A 16,399-nucleotide genomic window follows, 5' to 3' on the forward strand; every position below is an offset into this window, starting at 1 on the left:
CCACATTAGATCTTTTATGCGCCCTCTATGACAAAGAAGGTTAATGAAGAAGATACTTTAGATGATCTTGTTCCTTTTGATAGGTCCAATTTATGAATTCTTCATAATTCAAATGATATCAAGACCAGAGATATACGTATTGCAAATTTTGTCTTAGAGTCAGATAAACATTTGATACTCTTACAGTATTTTAAATGTATGAATGAACAGTTTTGTGGCCCCAAACTTCTAATTATCCTTGATATTTCTAGAGACACCCAAGCAAGAAGAAAATTCTTTCTTCAATTTGCTTTGGGGGTCTCTTTCTTTTTAAAATTTCTGTTTAAGTGTGTTATATCAGGGGAACAAATGGAGAAATTACTTACCTGATAATTTCGTTTTCCTTAGTGTAGACAGATGAACTCAGGACCACTGGGTTATTGCTCCCCTGCTAGCAGATGGAGACGGAGGCAGTGACCTCAGCAATTCAGTATTTTCTTCAAAAGCTATTGTGGACATACTATTGAAAAACCTGAATACAATTTAATAACTTGATTAAGAACTTGATTAAAATTGATTAAAACTGGTAATCGTAACTGTACTCAACCAAACATAAGCACTGAATCCCAGCAATATTATAGATGCCCAGATCTAGGGATAGGGTGATGGCTTACCTGTAACCTCTTTGGGATCGAGATTCATGTGGGATTCCTTGGCACTGTGTTCATGGGCAGTTGTGGGCTGCATGTTGAGTCCATCTGTCTACACTAAGGAAAACGAAATTATCAGGTAAGTAATTTTTCCATTTCCTAGCGTGTAGCCAGAAATACAAAAGCTACTCCTGAATGGGGTGGGAAGCTGCCTGTGGTCCGGTTACCACCACCCTCGCAAAGGCTGTGACTTCTCAGGCTTGGATGTCCAGGTGATAGAACCTGGAGAAGGCGTGCAAGGAAGACCACGTTGCTGCTCGGCAGATGACGGAAGACAGGAGCTTAGCTTCTGCCCTAGTGGAATAAGCTTTAACTTGAAGGGGTAAAGGCTTTCCTGCCTCTACTTAAGCTCCCGTGATCTCTTCCTTGATCCAGCAAGCTATGGAGACTCACGAAGCTGCTTCGCCTTGTTTCTTTCTACCGTGAAGAACAAACAAGTTGTCCATCTTGCACCCTGGTTCTGTACGTTCTAGATACCATACTAACAGCCTAATGACTTAAGTGGCGTAAGAGGCGGTAGTCTTCTGAGTCCTTGCATCTACCTAGAGACTGTAAGGAAATGGACTGGTTAAGTTGAAACTCAAGACTACCTTTGGCAAGAAGGAAGGGACAGTGTGAAGCTGCAGCGTTCCTGGAGTCATGACAGCGCCTGTAGTTCAGAGATGCGACGAGCTGAGCATATCGCCACCAAGAATACAGTCTTGTCTTCAGATAACAGGCTTAAGAGACAGAGCACGCAGCGGACGAAAGGAAGGCCCTGCTAAGAAGTCCAATACTAGATTGAGGTTCCATAGGGGGACTGGCCACTTCAAGGGTGGTCAGAGGTGTTTAACTCCTTTTAGGAAACGGGTCACGTCCTGATGTGTCAATAGGCAAGCTCTGTTCACCTCACCTCTGAAACAGGAAGAGCCACTGCCTGGACCTTCAAGGAGTTGAGGGACAAATCTTTGTTCAGGCCATCCAGTAAGAATTCCAGAATCATGGGGATCTTGGTCATCAGAGGGGGCACTCCGCGTTCCTCGCACCAGGCTTCAAATATTCTCCAGGTCCGCACATATGCCAGAGACATCGTGAAATTCTGCACAAGGAGCAAGGTGGTGTTTACAGCCATCAAATATCCACACTTCATCAGGCGAGCCCTCTCAAGGGCCAGACCGTAAGACAAAACAGTTGGGTCCTCGAGAAGGATCAGACCTTGTTGGAGAAGGTCCCTGTGTGGGGTGGGGGGAGGGAGGGAAGAGAGACATAGAGGGCTCTCCACCAGAAGCCTCCGCATGTCTGCATACCACGGGCATCTGGGCCAATCCAGGGCCACCAAAAAGATTAATCCTCTGTGGAGTTTGATCTTGCGAATGACCTTGTCCAGCAGAGGCCATGGAAGGAAGGCAAACAGTAAGTCCTCCTCTGGCCAGGTCTGGACAAGGGCGTTGATCCCTTGGGAGCTCTGATCTCTTCTGCGATTGAAGAATTGGGGGACCTTCACATTGTGAAATGTAGCCAGTAGGTCGATGAATGGGAGGCCCCAGAAATCTACTGGGAGCTGGAAGGCTCTGGTCGACAAAGCCCTTTCTCCTGGATCCAGACTCTCCCTGCTGAGAAAGTCTGCTCTGACATAGTCTTTTCCCGCAATGTGGGAGGCAGAGATCCCTTGTAGATTTAACTCCACCCATTCCATAAGGTGGTCTATCTCCAGAGACACTTGGTGGCTTTTGGTTCCTCCCTGGCAGTTGATGTAGGCTACTATTGTTGCGTTGTCCGACATCATGCAGACTGCTTGTCCCTGTAGCCTGTGGCTGAATAGCAGACACTCTAATCTAATAGCTTGGGCTTCCAGGTGGTTTATGTTACAGGGTGCCTCCTTCCTTGGTCCATCGCCCCTGGATTGTCAATTCTGGACAATGACCTCCCCACCCTTGGAGGCTCGCGTCCGTCGTAAGGACTAGCCAGTTCGGTGGGGACAGGTTTACACTTTTGCTTAGATGCACTTCCTGTAGCCACCACGGCAAAGGGCAACACCCAGAACTGATAACGGCAGCCCAGTACCGTAAAGCGTAGGAAACGCTGGTGGTCTTGACAGAATGGGATATGAAGGTAGGCTTCCAAGAGGTCCAGGGATATTAAGAACTCTCCAGGCTGTACGGCCATGACGATGTAGCGAAGAACATCCATGTAGAAGTGAATTACCCACAGATGACGACTGACGCTCTTGAGATCCAGGATCGAATGAAATGAAACCTCCTTCTTATGTACAATGGAATAGATGGAATAATACCCCGTATTTTCCTGGGGTATAGGAACCGGGGTTATAGCCCTCAAACTGAGGAGCTTTATCAACGTGGATTCCACTGCCAGTTTTTTGTGCTGGGAGTGGCAAGGTGATATCATGAACATGTCCCGAGGGATGCTGCGAAATTCTAGAGCATATCCTTCTCTTATGATGTACAGTACCCATTTGTCCGACGTGATCTCGACCCACCTCTGATAGAAGAGGGATAGTCTGCCCCCCTATCTCCTCATCCCGTGGATGGGTCGGCCAAACTTCATTGGGAAGTTCGGGTCGAACCTGAGCCCGAACCAGTTCCTCTTTTTGGTTGTCTGCTCTGAAAGGACTGAGATCTTCCCGAGGGCTGAGATTGTCTGAAATGAAGAGTTTCTGTAGGGTCGGAAGCACTGGGAGCCCCTGGCCTGACCCCTCATGTGCAAAGGGCAATGTGACCTCTTTTTCTTATCTTCCGGTAGCCAAGGCACTGGAGATTCACCCCACTTACTGGCTAGCTTTTCCAATTCGCTTTTGAATAGACTGGATCCCTTAAAGGGCATCTTTGTGAGGTTTGCCTTCGAGGTTGCGTCCGCTGACCAATTTCGCAGCCAAATGTGTCTTTTGGCCGCCATCACTGGGACTACTCCTATGGCCGAGGTACACACTAGGTCAGAGCTTGCATCCGCTAGGAAGGCTGCTGCGGGCTTCATCGTCTCTCTGGAATTCGCCCCTGAGCAATCTGCCTCTCTCAAGAAGCAGACCTGAATGAGCCACCAAGGAATAACAGGAAGCAATCTGCAGCGTCAAAGGCTTGCTTAAGGATGGACTCCAACAGTCTATTGTGTGCATCCTTCAAGGTCAATCCTCCCTCTACTGGGATAGTTGTTTGCTTCGAGACAGCGCAGACCAGGGTGTCCACTTTCAGGAAATGCAGGCATTCTTTGGCTGCTGGGTCCAGAAGGTACAAGGCCTCCAAGGCCCGACCTCCTTTAAAACTGGTTTCTGGGGCATTCTACTTCTCAACTCCTGGATAGCTTCCAGCATCGGGAAATAGCAAGAGGCTTTCCTTAGAGACTCCAGGATGGGATTCCTCTTTGGTTCTGACATAGGGTCTGTGCCGGGAACTCCCAGAGTCTTCAGGGCCAGCAATTCATCTCTGTGGAAAAACTGTAGCACAGTCCGGTATGCCTCCAGGCCTGGAAGGATTTTCCCCATTCTCCAATGAATCTGCATCACCACTGTCATCCATGATGTCTGGGTCCTTATCAGGGATACCCCTGGTGAGGCGAGGCATGTCCCGAGGCATACTGATAGTGCTGGGAGGACGAGGCATTCCCAGCTGGGGCTCAGACCAGGCAGGGGCATCAGCTGACTGCGCCTGAACAAAGGCTTGAATGCCCTGAAAGAATTCCACCCAAGAAAAGGTCGCTGGGTCCATACCTAGCCCAGGAGGAACTGGGGCAGGGGCGCTGATCTGCCCTCTCTTGGGGAAAACGGAGCCCCAAGATTGCTCAGATCCAGGGTGCTACCAGATAAGATCGTGGCTGACCCGTCCTCCGACTGGGAAGGGCCAGGCTTGGAGAAGTTCTGAGAGTCCAGCCCTCCCTGGGCTTCCTCACAGTGCTGACACAGGAAGGATTCTAGGTCAGACTGTGCAGCCCTAATATGGCAGGCCACACAATGGGAGTGTCGATTGTGCTTCTTTGTTGCTGGAGCCATAGTTAAGTGTAGCTTGTGCGTTCAGCTGGTTAGCGCCTCAGCTCGAATGCTCACTAATCCGCCCCAACGCGTAAGTATAAGCGTCCGGTTGTGCGCGAATGTATGCATGTACTTATGTGCACGTTAGGCGCACAACAGGGCCGGCCTGCACTGCGCATACCGACGGTCAATGGGGAAAAATGGCGCTGCACCAAACCGCGCGCAAGGTGGCTCTGCCGCGGCCTGCCACGTGGCGTGCCCACTGAGTACGAAATGGTGCCTAGCCCATTGGGAGGCTGCTCAACCCACTTGGAAATGCCCTTCCCTTATCCTAACGGGATCGGCGTCCGCCGAGCAAGGAGACCAGAGGAGAGACTTACCAAAGCCCTTCCACATCTCTGAATCGGAGGAGTTCTTCTTTACTTTCCTGGGCTCAGCGCTTACCGGCTGAGTACAGAGACGGTCTCCGGCTGCAGGGGGAGAGGGCTTAGGCCTTCACTGTCACGCTCAGCTTCCTTCCCTCCTCTGCCTTTCAGCTGCTTCAGCAGCGAGTCCACGCTGGAAAACCAGCTACCGGACCAAGGCTCACCTCTGAGGGATCTCGGAAGTCACCTCAGGAATTCTCAACTGGGGAAGGGACCATCAAGTATCACCGCAGGAGAGCGGGCCTTGATCTTTCTCCAATGTAAAGGTAAAATTTTCTCTTCTAAAGAGTCTGTGTTCCCGATAGGGAAGGCACAATCCACAACTGCTAGGAGATTGAGAGATACTGGGGTCACTGCAGGGGTATAGCTAGGGTGACGTCAGCTTTGAAACCTGACTCCGTCCTCCATCTGCTAACAGGGGAGCACATAACCCATTGGTCTTGAGTCCATCTGGCTACACGCTAGGAAATGTGTTTTTCTTGATCCTGCTCATTTAGAGAGGTTTCTTCAGAGCAAAATCACCCATAACTTAATTAGTAAGATGCTTTGGGGGATCTGGGATTAGTGATTGCTTTGCCAGCTAGGTCTTTGAATTATGTTGGTGTGTTATTTTATATTTTTTTTTCTTTATATGCCCCCTATTTTGGGGACTTGGTAGTGTATCATAATTAAATTGCTTCTTTATTGCTTATTTGATGATATCATTACCATTCATTTTTTTCCCTATTTCATTTCATGTTTATTTAAAATATTAATAAACTATAAATTTAAAAAGTTGAAAATACCACCACTGGCACAGCAATATACTGTAGGGAGAAACAAAACTGAAATAGCAAAGATTCTCTCTTGGAGACTGTCAAATTCCTATTTTCCTATGTTAGTGAGGAAAAGGGTACTTTTTGGTTCTAGAACGATTGTCGATAACTGGATACTACTAATTTCCCCTTTCTTACTATATAACAGTAATATTACATCAATGACTATGTTTTGAAACCATATGGGTAACAGCCTCGTGCCCTGGAAAAGAGTGAAGGGGCAATAGGGGAGCCTTGCATCATCTGATGTCAGCAGAGCAGCAGTGACTGGAGATTGGCCCTGCCCAAGGGAGAACCCAGAGGCCCCTGATAGCAGGTACCCGTGTGTGTGATTTTTTTTTTTTTTTTACTATTTTGGCTGGAGCCAGAGTTTATGGCTGGGGATAAAAGGAGTAGAAGGCGGTGCTGGGGATCTCTGGAGGATGGTAGAAAAGCATAACTTGCAGACCACACAAAAGTAGTGGCTAGAGATTTAATCAAAGGCATACATACAGCTGTAATATGAAGGTGGCATTGCTAGTGGGAGATTTTAATCTGTTAAATGTTGATTGGATCATCCCATCTGCACAATCTGTTCAAAGCAGAACAATAATGGATTCCCTTCAAAGGGTGCTTCTCCAGCCTCTACAAATGAGTTTGTAAGGAGGAGACTGGTAATTACAGGCCACTTAGGTCGGACATCTGTGGTGAGTTAATTAATGGAATTGCTACTAAAACAGAGAATAGTGCAGTTTCTGGAATCCAACAGATTACAAGATCCGAGGCAGCATGGTTTTACCAGAGGTAGTTTTTTTTTTCAGATGAATCAGATCAATTTCTTTGACTGGGTGTCCACAGGGTTGGTTCAGAGGAGAGTGTCGGATGAAGTGTACTTGGATTTCACGGTTTCGCATAGGCGACTTATAAACCGAGTACCCTTAATATGGGCCCTAAAGTGTAAATGGGTTAAAAACTGGTTGCGTGGGAGGCAACAAAAGGTAGCAGTAAATAAGAGTTCATTCCTAGGAGAGGCTGGGGGGGTTGTTACTGGTGGTGTGCCTCAGGGATTGGTCCTTGGACCAATATAGTTTTCAATATTTTTGTAAGCAATATTGCAGGAGAATTATCGGGAAAGGTTTGTCATTTTGCAGAGGATACTAAAATCTTCAATGGGGTAGGCAGCCAGGAAGGTGTGGAAACCATGGGAAGGCATCTAACAGAACTTGAGGAATGGTATAGGGTTAGGATGCTAAGATTTAATGCTAAAAATATGCAGTCTTACATTTCAGCTGCAAAAATCCAAGGGAGTATACAGCATAGATAGAGAAATTCTAAACATGAAACAAGAGTGGGGTCTGGGGATCTTACAATTACCAATGCGAGTATCCCTTTCCCAACTATTTCAGTCTCCTAATTATTTAATTTCTTTCATGTCAAGATTTCCATTGTTTCCTGTGCAAGGTTCTCACCCTTTGTTACCCTGCCATTAACAATTCTGGTTTACTTTACATTCAGTCTCCCTTTACCCCCATTTATTTTTATTAGGATTTAAAAATTGCCTAATCATAAAAATTCACAGAAGTACCATAACAGTTCATAATCAGGAAAATGAATTATGCTAGCAAATATTCAAAATCCCAAAAAGGCTAGTAATAAGCCTGTTTAAATAGCCAATATTTCAACTAAGCTTTCACTCTATTCAGTCACTCTTCTACCTCATCCCACCCTCTTCATTCTCTTCTCAATTTGCTGTTTGTATTCCCACAGCAACTCCATCTCTGCACAGTTTTCCACTTTTCTTCCATCATTCCCTTGAATGACTTCTTAGGTGAAGTTCTGGTGGGGGGGGGGGGGGGCATGCCCTAAAATCCTCCCTCTCTCTATTCTTTAGACATATATGCGGCTTCCTTTCATGTTTTACAGGCAGTTGGCAATCCTGATTGGTAGGAAATGCTTCTCTCTTTATTTATTTATTTACTATTTTTATATACCGACATTCGATCTCAATCAAGATATCACACCGGTTTACATTTAGGTATTGTAGGTATTTCTCTATCCCCAGAGGGTTTACAATCTAAGTTTTTGTACCTGAGGCAATGGAGGGTAAAGGGACTTGCCCAAGGTCACAAGCAGCGACAGCAGGACTCGAACCCTGGATCACAGTCCACTGCTCTAACCACTAGGCTATTTCTCCTCCCTGTTTACTGATATAAAAGTTCTGCAAGGTGTATCACCAGAAGCATGTAGACCAATATGGCCAGGGAATAGCTACCAAAATGATGCAGACTCTACTCCACAACTCCAATGAAATGAGACATTCAGATATCTCCCATGAGGACAATTTCACCACTATCAACTCAGCAAGCCCCTCTCAACCTACCAACTTAAACATCAATCTCTCATCTGACGTAAGAAATCTAGGAGCCTGGCTCGACAACCAACTAAACCTAAAAAAAAATTTATAAACAACACTACAAAGGATTGCTTTTACAAATTACAAGTCCTAAAAAACCTAAAACCCCTCCTTCACTTCAATGACTTCTGTTTGGTGTCCATCATCCTAACCAAGATCAACTATTGCAACTCCCTTCTACTCGGACTCCCTACCAGCTCCATCAAACCTCTACAGATGGTTCAGAACGCCGCCGCCGCCAGAATTCTCACAAATTCCAACAAAAGACAACACATCACCCCTATCCTCCGCAACCTACACTGGCTGCCTATCAAATACAGGATCCTCTTCAAAGTTCTCACAATTATTCACAAAGCAACACACAACCTCTCTCCCATAATGTTAAGCACACAACTCTGACCACATACTTCATCAAGACCCATTAGAAGTGCATACAAAGGCACACTGTATGCCCCTCCTGCTAATACATCACTAAGGAAGCGCGCATTATCTACAGCAGGTCCCCATCATTGGAATGCACTCCCACCAGATCTACTACTAGAACCATACCAAGTGGAGTTTAAAAAAAAGCTAAAAACCTGGCTCTTCATCCAAGCTTACCCTGACACTTAAAACTGCCTTTGATGTGAGGACAGACTTAAGTTCACCTTCCCATCGGTCAAACGTTCAGTATTCTCTAACTGGTTAGATCTTTTCTTTCACCAGCTATTATGTTCCATATTCATTACACAGCCTTATGTATTCAGGCACTTGTTACAGGTTCCCTTTTTCACTCCCTTGTTATATGCACAGTAATCATTCTCTCTTGTTATATTTACATATTTAACATATTCTACTGTTCTATGTACAGCCTCTGGCTAATGTTCAGTTTTATGCACAGCCTTTGACTAAGTTACAGTTTTATGTAAACCGGAGTGATTTGTATTTTCATACAGGAACCTCAGTATATAAAAATTAAAAATAAATAAAATCTCAAAAGGTGTAAATAATGCACAAGCAGCAAGCACTTTTCCATGGAAATTAAGTTGTAGACCAAGAGGTCATGATATGAGACTCATAAAAGATAAAGAAACATAAGCAAATATTTCTTTTTCTTCCCACAGATAGTGACTGAAAGCACTGAACAGCCTTCCAGTGGAAAAGGCCAAAATAATAACTGAATGCGAGAAAGCAGGGATAAATACAAACGATCTGGTGATGCAAGGGTAAATAAACATGGGATAGGCTTTGTGATATTAAATCAGGAATGAGGAGCCTAAATAAACCTTGCTCGTTTTTCTAAGTCGGCCAGGCATATATCAGCTTTGGGCAATGTTTTAATCTGCTGCAGCAAAAATGACAAGAGGCGGGTGGCATCTTATAGACTAACCAATTTGAGGCATGAGCTTTCGAGGACAGAGACCACTTGAGCCTCATGGCTCTATAAACTGTTTAGTCTATAAAAGTGCCACCCGCCTCTTGTCATATTTTCTCTTCTTGCAATTGCTCTGGGTGTTGCATCCACAAGTAGCATCTACTCTGAAAACTACGCGCAGCCTGCCATTCACTCGCTCATCCCCTCTGAATACATACCAAGATATCTAACTCTACATTTTCTAATTCGTTCTCCATTGATTTATGCACTATTTTACACAATGCATGGACTGTACTAAAACTAAAAGCCAATATTACCACGCATTGGGTTGCCATCGGACCCCATGCAGCTCCGACAGATTCAAGTTGGGTTTTGCCCCTTTGCATCCGTGTACTTAGTCCAGACTTTCCTGAAGAAACTGGACCAGTCTCGCAAGACTGACATCGGTTCCACGACATTCCCTCCCTCGGGCACAGTTGTCCCGCGCCCCACCCGCCCCTCCCATTCATTCGGGTGCCTCCCGACCATGACCTTCCGCCGCCCTCTCACCTCCGCACCGCTTCGCCGGCCCAGGGGTGGCTTCGAAGCCCGGCTCTGCGGAAGCAGTAACCTTCGCCACCTCTGCTCCTCCAGCACCGGCGGCAGCAGCAGGGAGCGGCTCTGTGCGTAGGAAAGTGCCGGGCAACTGCTGCCTTTCCTACCGCGGCAGAGCCGCCGCCACACTACCGAAGCCATCTTCCTCTGCACCCGGAACCGGAAGCTCCCATAACCCCGTTGTAAGAAATGAGGCAAGCGGGAGCATCCCAGGCCAAGCGGGAGCGGAAGTGTCAGCCCTGAGCACCGAAAAGAAAGAGAGGGGCGGATGTGCTTGAGGAGTAGAGAGCCGGGAGCAGCTCGGGGGGGCGGAAGTGCCTCGGGGTTAGGGAGCAGCGAGAAGGGGGCTGATAAAAAAAAAAGCGATTTGATGCGTGGGCTGGGAGTAGAAGCGGGACGGGATTAATGCGTAGAGCTGGCACCGCACACGTTAGAGCCGTAATGCATAGGCTGCTCGCGGCTTTGATTTTAGTTGCTCTGTGTCGGGGGAGTGAATAAAACTCCTAGGAGCTCGGTTTCTGCGTTGATTATTACACGTAGCAAATTGGTGCCAGCCTCACTGAAAGTATTTTGTTTTAGGTTTGCTAGAGAAAAATGTTAAACGTAAGAGCGGTGTAGCGGCTTGGTTTAAAAGTAAAGACGTCGCAGGACAGATCAGTATTTATCTGGGAATACACTTGCAGAGTGCGTGGGGCTTTCGTTTTCTACCCTCCGTTTTTGCCTCCCGCCCGAGCCCTCACCCACTATGTTTTCTGATATCAGTTTTACATGAGCCTTGCAGTTGTCTGAGATCATTTTTGTTGAATAAATGAATTTGAGAAACACAAGAGCAGTAAAAAAAACATTTCAGTTGCTACTGAGTATCCTGTTTATGATGAGTATAGTGTGTTAGATGTAATAAACATTTTTATATTGCACGACGGTGGAGAACGCCAAGATGAAATATTGGTTGCTGGTGGTGTTCTCCTGGATGCTGCTCATTGGCTATGCTGAATGCTGCCAGATGGATCCTTTGCTTGGTCCAGATGTCTTCAGTTATAAACACTTTTACATGAATAAATCAAATAATGGCTTAGGCTACTGTGAAAGAAGAATGAAAATCACTTCTTTGGATCGGTGGCGTTTATCATTAGACGTCTTTATAGGTATAATCATCTAATCATTTTCTCTTTTTTTTTTTTTTTAAATATGTGTTATTCTGTAACCACATATAAAGCAAACAGATAAGAGAGCCAAACTTGAGCATTGAGCATACAGGCCCTAGTATCTTAATATAACAGTACAACTGACATGATACATACCTGAATTATATACATCGCCACACCTTTTATTTTTATCTGACTGTTTTCTCTTACTAAAGTTGTGTTTGCTGTGTAAGTCCATTTGAATATGAAGAAATAAGAGCAGCTTAAAAAAAGATTTCACCTACAGCTTGTTTGTTGCCTCATATTTCTTCATATCTGTTAAATACATTTTATTTGGAGTAATGTGGGTAGGATGATTGTATTGGAATCAATACTGAAACTTCATTTAACAGGTTTAGCTACTCTGTCAGATTCATTTGTTTGAAATATTTTGTCATAATGATAGAAAAGAACATTGGTGAAAACTAGAATGAGTTTTGGTCATTGTTGATTTGTGGACAGTTTGGATGTGAGGATATAAATCAATGGGTCCATTCTGGATAATGAAGATGTGTAGTGACAGTGCCTATGCTGTATTTGATAGTTGCTTCACTTTCTAAGAGCTGAAGTATGGGAACAGCCATCAGTTTCTGTGCTAAGACATAAATATTTGTGCAGAATTCTTTATTTTTATTGCCATTGTTTATTCTTTATTAAATCAATATGATATTGCTGTGACCAAATTAGCCAAATATCCCCTGAGCCAGTGTAAAAAATAAAATAAAATATAGGTGTGTGTATGGGGAGCTTCAAAGTGGTTCCTTACTAGAGACTTTAGTGTTTCAAGGTCACTAGGTGGTGAGGAAAGAGAACAGATAACTAACTCCTATTCTGAAACTCCCCATTGGGAGAGGTGTCTTTCAACCTTGAGTGGTTTAACAAAATTCATGTGCCGCCTTCACCACGAGTTTTCAGGGGTGGTTTCTCCAAGGGAGAGGACTGCTTCTCTGGTCTCCTCATCTGTGGATGGGGCTGTGACCCAAGGTTAGGATGCCCAGGCCTTCAGGATTTGGGAGTTTCTATGTCAGGGAACAAGTTAGACCACTGAGACTATTGAAGAACCAGAAGGTGATCTGGGGCTAGAGGGGAATTGGTCTAATAATTCTCCTTTGCCTTGGGAGGTCCTTTCAAAGAGAGAGAGTGGAGTTTCGAGTTAGTCAAGGGAGGACTTCCCGACTTGGTGGTTTGTTACGGAGCTGCTGCTTATAGGGAAGAATCGGCAAGGAGTTTCTGCAGATTATCAGCAGAAATCCCCAGTGTCTACTATGAAGGAGTCTTCATTCAAATTTGCTGGTACTATTGAGGAAATGTCCAGGGAGCATCCCTTATGAAGAGTACCTACTTCCAGAGTGTGCAGATTTATCAGTGACTGTGTCTGTGATTTTCTTCTGGACTTTTATTTTTCTGTATTGAAGTACACTCAACCATTGTGTCCCAATTATGTTTTTATTCCTACAATCACATTTTCTGTAAAATGAATTTTTTTTAACAGTGTGATAGTATGGGGTACAGTAATGGTCTTCAGTGACCGGGAGAAACCAAAGAACAGGAACAGCCTGGACTCCACCTTTCAGCAAAAACTTTTATTTATGTACAAAATCAAAAAGGCATAGAATCAGCTTACTTCAGTTGCTTAACAAAAATCATGTGTATTCGCAGATAAGTCTTTGGAATTCCTTCTCCCACTTTGAGCCTAATGTCCTTCTTAGGCTTGGACATTAGGGAGGGTTTTTTTTCCCTCCCCAGGGAGATGCCTTCTGATCTAATTTCCTGTCTTCGATCTTGCTTAAGGTCAACTGGGCTAGATAGCTGAACTTTGGTTCTTTAAGGTATTCTGATGGTTTGGCCTATTCATCCCTTCACATATCCTCCCCCTCAGCTTAACCTCCTTGGTTCGAGTGCTTGTATCTGCCAGAACAATCTCTCAGAAGAGAAAATCAATATTTAGATTTTCCTTTCCTGCTGTGTGTTGCACTTGAAAGGTGAAGGGTTATAGAGCCAGAAATCACCTAATTATTCATTCATTTATCTCTTTGTTTCTGGCAATCCAGACTAGAAGCTGGTGTACAGTTCCCAGGGTGAACTTGCTTCCTAACAGATAATTGAGAACGTTTCCAAGACCCATTTTACGGCCAACACTTACTTCTCAACCACTGAATAACATTTCTCCCTAGGGAGTAACTTCCTACTTATGGATGCGCTTAGCCCTCCTTTTCTTGTCATGACTGCTCCTAGTCCCATCTCACAAGCATATGATTGAGCAATGAAATAATTATTAGTGTCAGGGTTCATTAAAACCTATTCTGAGCACAGGGCTTCCTTCATTCCTTGGAAAGTCTCTTCTGATGCCGACCAATTTAATCTTTTCTGGTGCTGTCTTTAGCAACAATCAAGTTGGGAGCTCAACTTTTTCTGCAAAATTCAGGATGAACCATATGTAATAGTCCATGAGCCCTAAAATGGCTCTTGCTTTTTTTGCCTGGAGAGTAGGTTCCTATGTAATTTGCTTCTATCCACCCTGTCTGAAGATCGACTTGGTCCTTTACCAGGGAATACCCCAAGTACTGTACCTCTTGATTGCCTAGTAGGCACATCTTTGGGTTGGCTGTTAGTCCTGCTTCTTGTAAGCTTGTAAGAACTGCCTCTAAATGCTTTAGGTAGGTTCTTCAATTTCTGCTCTATACCACAGTATCGTTGAGGTACTTTGCAGCATAGCTGTTAAGTGGTCGACAATCATTAGATTGTAGCTGGAGCATTGTGAAGTTGGAAGGGAAGGACAAATTGTAACAGTCCTCTGGAGTAGAGAGGACTGTTTTTTTCTTTCTTCTGCTAATGGAGTGTCAGTATCCTTTTGTGAGGTCCAGTGTAGATATAAACTGGGCAGCTCCCAGTCTCTTAATGAGCTCATGCACTCGGAGCATCGGATAGGCTTCCAGCTGTGAGACCTTGTTGACCTTCCGGAAATCATTGCAGAAAGGGAAACAAGCACTATAAGTGAGGACCAATTACCGCTGAACTCTTCAATCACACTGAAGTGGAGAATTTCCTTCACTTCCACCTACACAGACCATGATTATTCATAAACTTATGGAAAATCCTGAATATCCATGGACCAGTGCCTTATTAAAAATTACATACTAACGCGATTGCTGCAATCAATTCAATCCCAGCTATAAACTGTGCCTGATTTAAAACTAGCCCATTTAACTGTAGTGAGGGAGTCTGCATTTTCCTTTTGCTAGCGCAGTTCTTTGGAATGCACTCCCTGACCTTTTAAGAATTACATCTTGCATAGAAAGTTTTAAAAAATTACTAAAGTCTCATCTATTCACACTGTATCCAATGCAGTGATCTTGCACATTTTTGTATTTATTAAGATGTATCTGATGATACTAGATAAGAACATGAGATTGCCATACTGGGCCAGACCAAGGTCCATCAAGCCCAGTTACCTGTATCTAAAAGTGGTCAGTCCAAAACACGTACCTGGCAAGTACCCAAACATTAAATAGATCCCATGCTACTAATGCCTGCAACAAGCAGTGGCTACTCCCCATTGATTAATAGTAGTTTATAGACTTCTCCAGGAACTTATCCAAAACTTTTTAAAATCCAGCTGCACTAGTTGCCTTAACCACATCCAGAGCTTAATTGCACGTTGAGTGAAAAAGAATTGTCTCTGATTTGTTTTAAATGGGCTGCTTGCTAACTTCATGAAGTGCCCCCTACTCTTTGTATTATCTGAAAGAATAAATGTTTCACGTTTACCCATTCAAGTCCATTCATGATTTTGTAGACCTCTATCATATCCCCCTTCAGCCGTCTCTTCTCCAAGCTAAACAGCCCTAATCTCTCTAGCTGTTCCATTCCCTTTATCATTTTAGTCGCCCTTCTCTGTACTTTCTCCAGTGCAACTATATATTTTTTTGAGGTGTGTCAAGCAGAATTGCGCAAAGCTTTCAAGGTATGGTTTAACCATTGAGCGATACAGAAGCATTATGACGACATCTACTATTTTTGCTATTCCATTCCTAATAATTCCTAACTATTTGCTTTTTTGATTTCCACAACACACTGAGCTGACAATTTCAATGTAATATCAACTATGATGCCCAAATCTTTTTCCTGGGTGGTAACTCCTAAAATGGAACCTGACATCATGTAGCTACACCATGAGTTATTTTTCCCTATATGCATCACCTTGCATTTGTCCACATTATATTTCATAGAAATGATCGCAGAAAAGGACCAAATGGTCCATCCAGTCTACCCAGCAAACATGGTAGTATCTGCTGCGCTGTGCAGGTCACCCACATACTTATCAGTTTCCCAGACTATAAAAATCAGGGCCCTTGTTGGTTGCTGTCTGAATCCAATTCACTGTTAACTTTCACCGTTGAAGCAGAGAGCAATGTTACTGTTCCATCCAAAGTATCAGAATTATTCATTAAGGGTAGTAACAGCCACATCAGCAAGTTACCCCCATGCTTATTTGTTTCCCTAGACTGTAAAAGTTGGGGTCCTTGTTGGTTGCTCTCTGAATCCAATTCCCCTTTTCCTCTTTTCCCACTGCCATTGAAGCAGAGAACAATGATGGCGTTGATTAAGGGTAGTAACTGCCGCACCAGCAAGTTACTCCCATGCACTCATTTCTTCATTTCCATCCTCTAACCTTTAGGGATCCACAGTGTTTATCCCATGTCCCTTTGAATTCTTTCACTGTTTTGTCTTCACCGCCTCCTCTGGAAGGGCATTCTAGGCATCCAACATCTTCTCCTTAAAGAAATTTTTCCTGACATTGGTTCTGAGTCGTCCTCCTTGGAGTTTCATTTCGTGAGCCCTAGTTCTACTGATTTCTTTCCAAAAGAAAAGGTTTGACCATTGGCATCATTAAAACCTTTCAGGTACCTGAAGGTCTGTATCATATCTCTGCTCCAGGGGTATTTATTTATTTATTTATTTATTTATTTATTTAATTAATTAATTAA

At 44.2% G+C, this 16,399-nt stretch overlaps 2 protein-coding genes across 6 annotated transcripts in view; one reads left to right on the forward strand and one right to left on the reverse strand.

Annotated features, from left to right (window-relative positions):
* PDSS1 (decaprenyl diphosphate synthase subunit 1) overlaps positions 1–10,421 on the reverse strand; it is an 82,629-nt gene extending 72,208 nt beyond the window's left edge. For 2 of the 3 annotated variants that reach the window (XM_029588665.1, XM_029588664.1), the window contains exon 1: positions 10,183–10,421. In XM_029588665.1, the coding sequence (XP_029444525.1) occupies positions 10,183–10,368 (186 nt within the window). In that variant the 5' untranslated portion in view covers positions 10,369–10,421. Of the gene's footprint in view, positions 1–9,950; positions 10,078–10,182 lie in introns of those variants that run through there. The other variant, XM_029588667.1, reaches the window with a different exon arrangement.
* Positions 10,422–10,621: 200 nt separating this feature from the next.
* LOC115084166 (protein adenylyltransferase SelO-like) overlaps positions 10,622–16,399 on the forward strand; it is a 128,490-nt gene continuing 122,712 nt past the window's right edge. For all 3 annotated transcript variants that reach the window (XR_003854489.1, XR_003854488.1, XM_029588663.1), the window contains exon 1: positions 10,622–11,372. Coding sequence is in view for 1 of the 3 variants with exons in the window: in XM_029588663.1 (XP_029444523.1) it covers positions 11,165–11,372 (208 nt within the window). In the remaining 2 variants the exon portion in view is untranslated. The remainder of the gene's footprint in view (positions 11,373–16,399) is intronic.

Source organism: Rhinatrema bivittatum, chromosome 2, assembly GCF_901001135.1.
Source record: "Rhinatrema bivittatum chromosome 2, aRhiBiv1.1, whole genome shotgun sequence".
In the NCBI taxonomy this organism is placed as follows: domain Eukaryota; kingdom Metazoa; phylum Chordata; class Amphibia; order Gymnophiona; family Rhinatrematidae; genus Rhinatrema; species Rhinatrema bivittatum.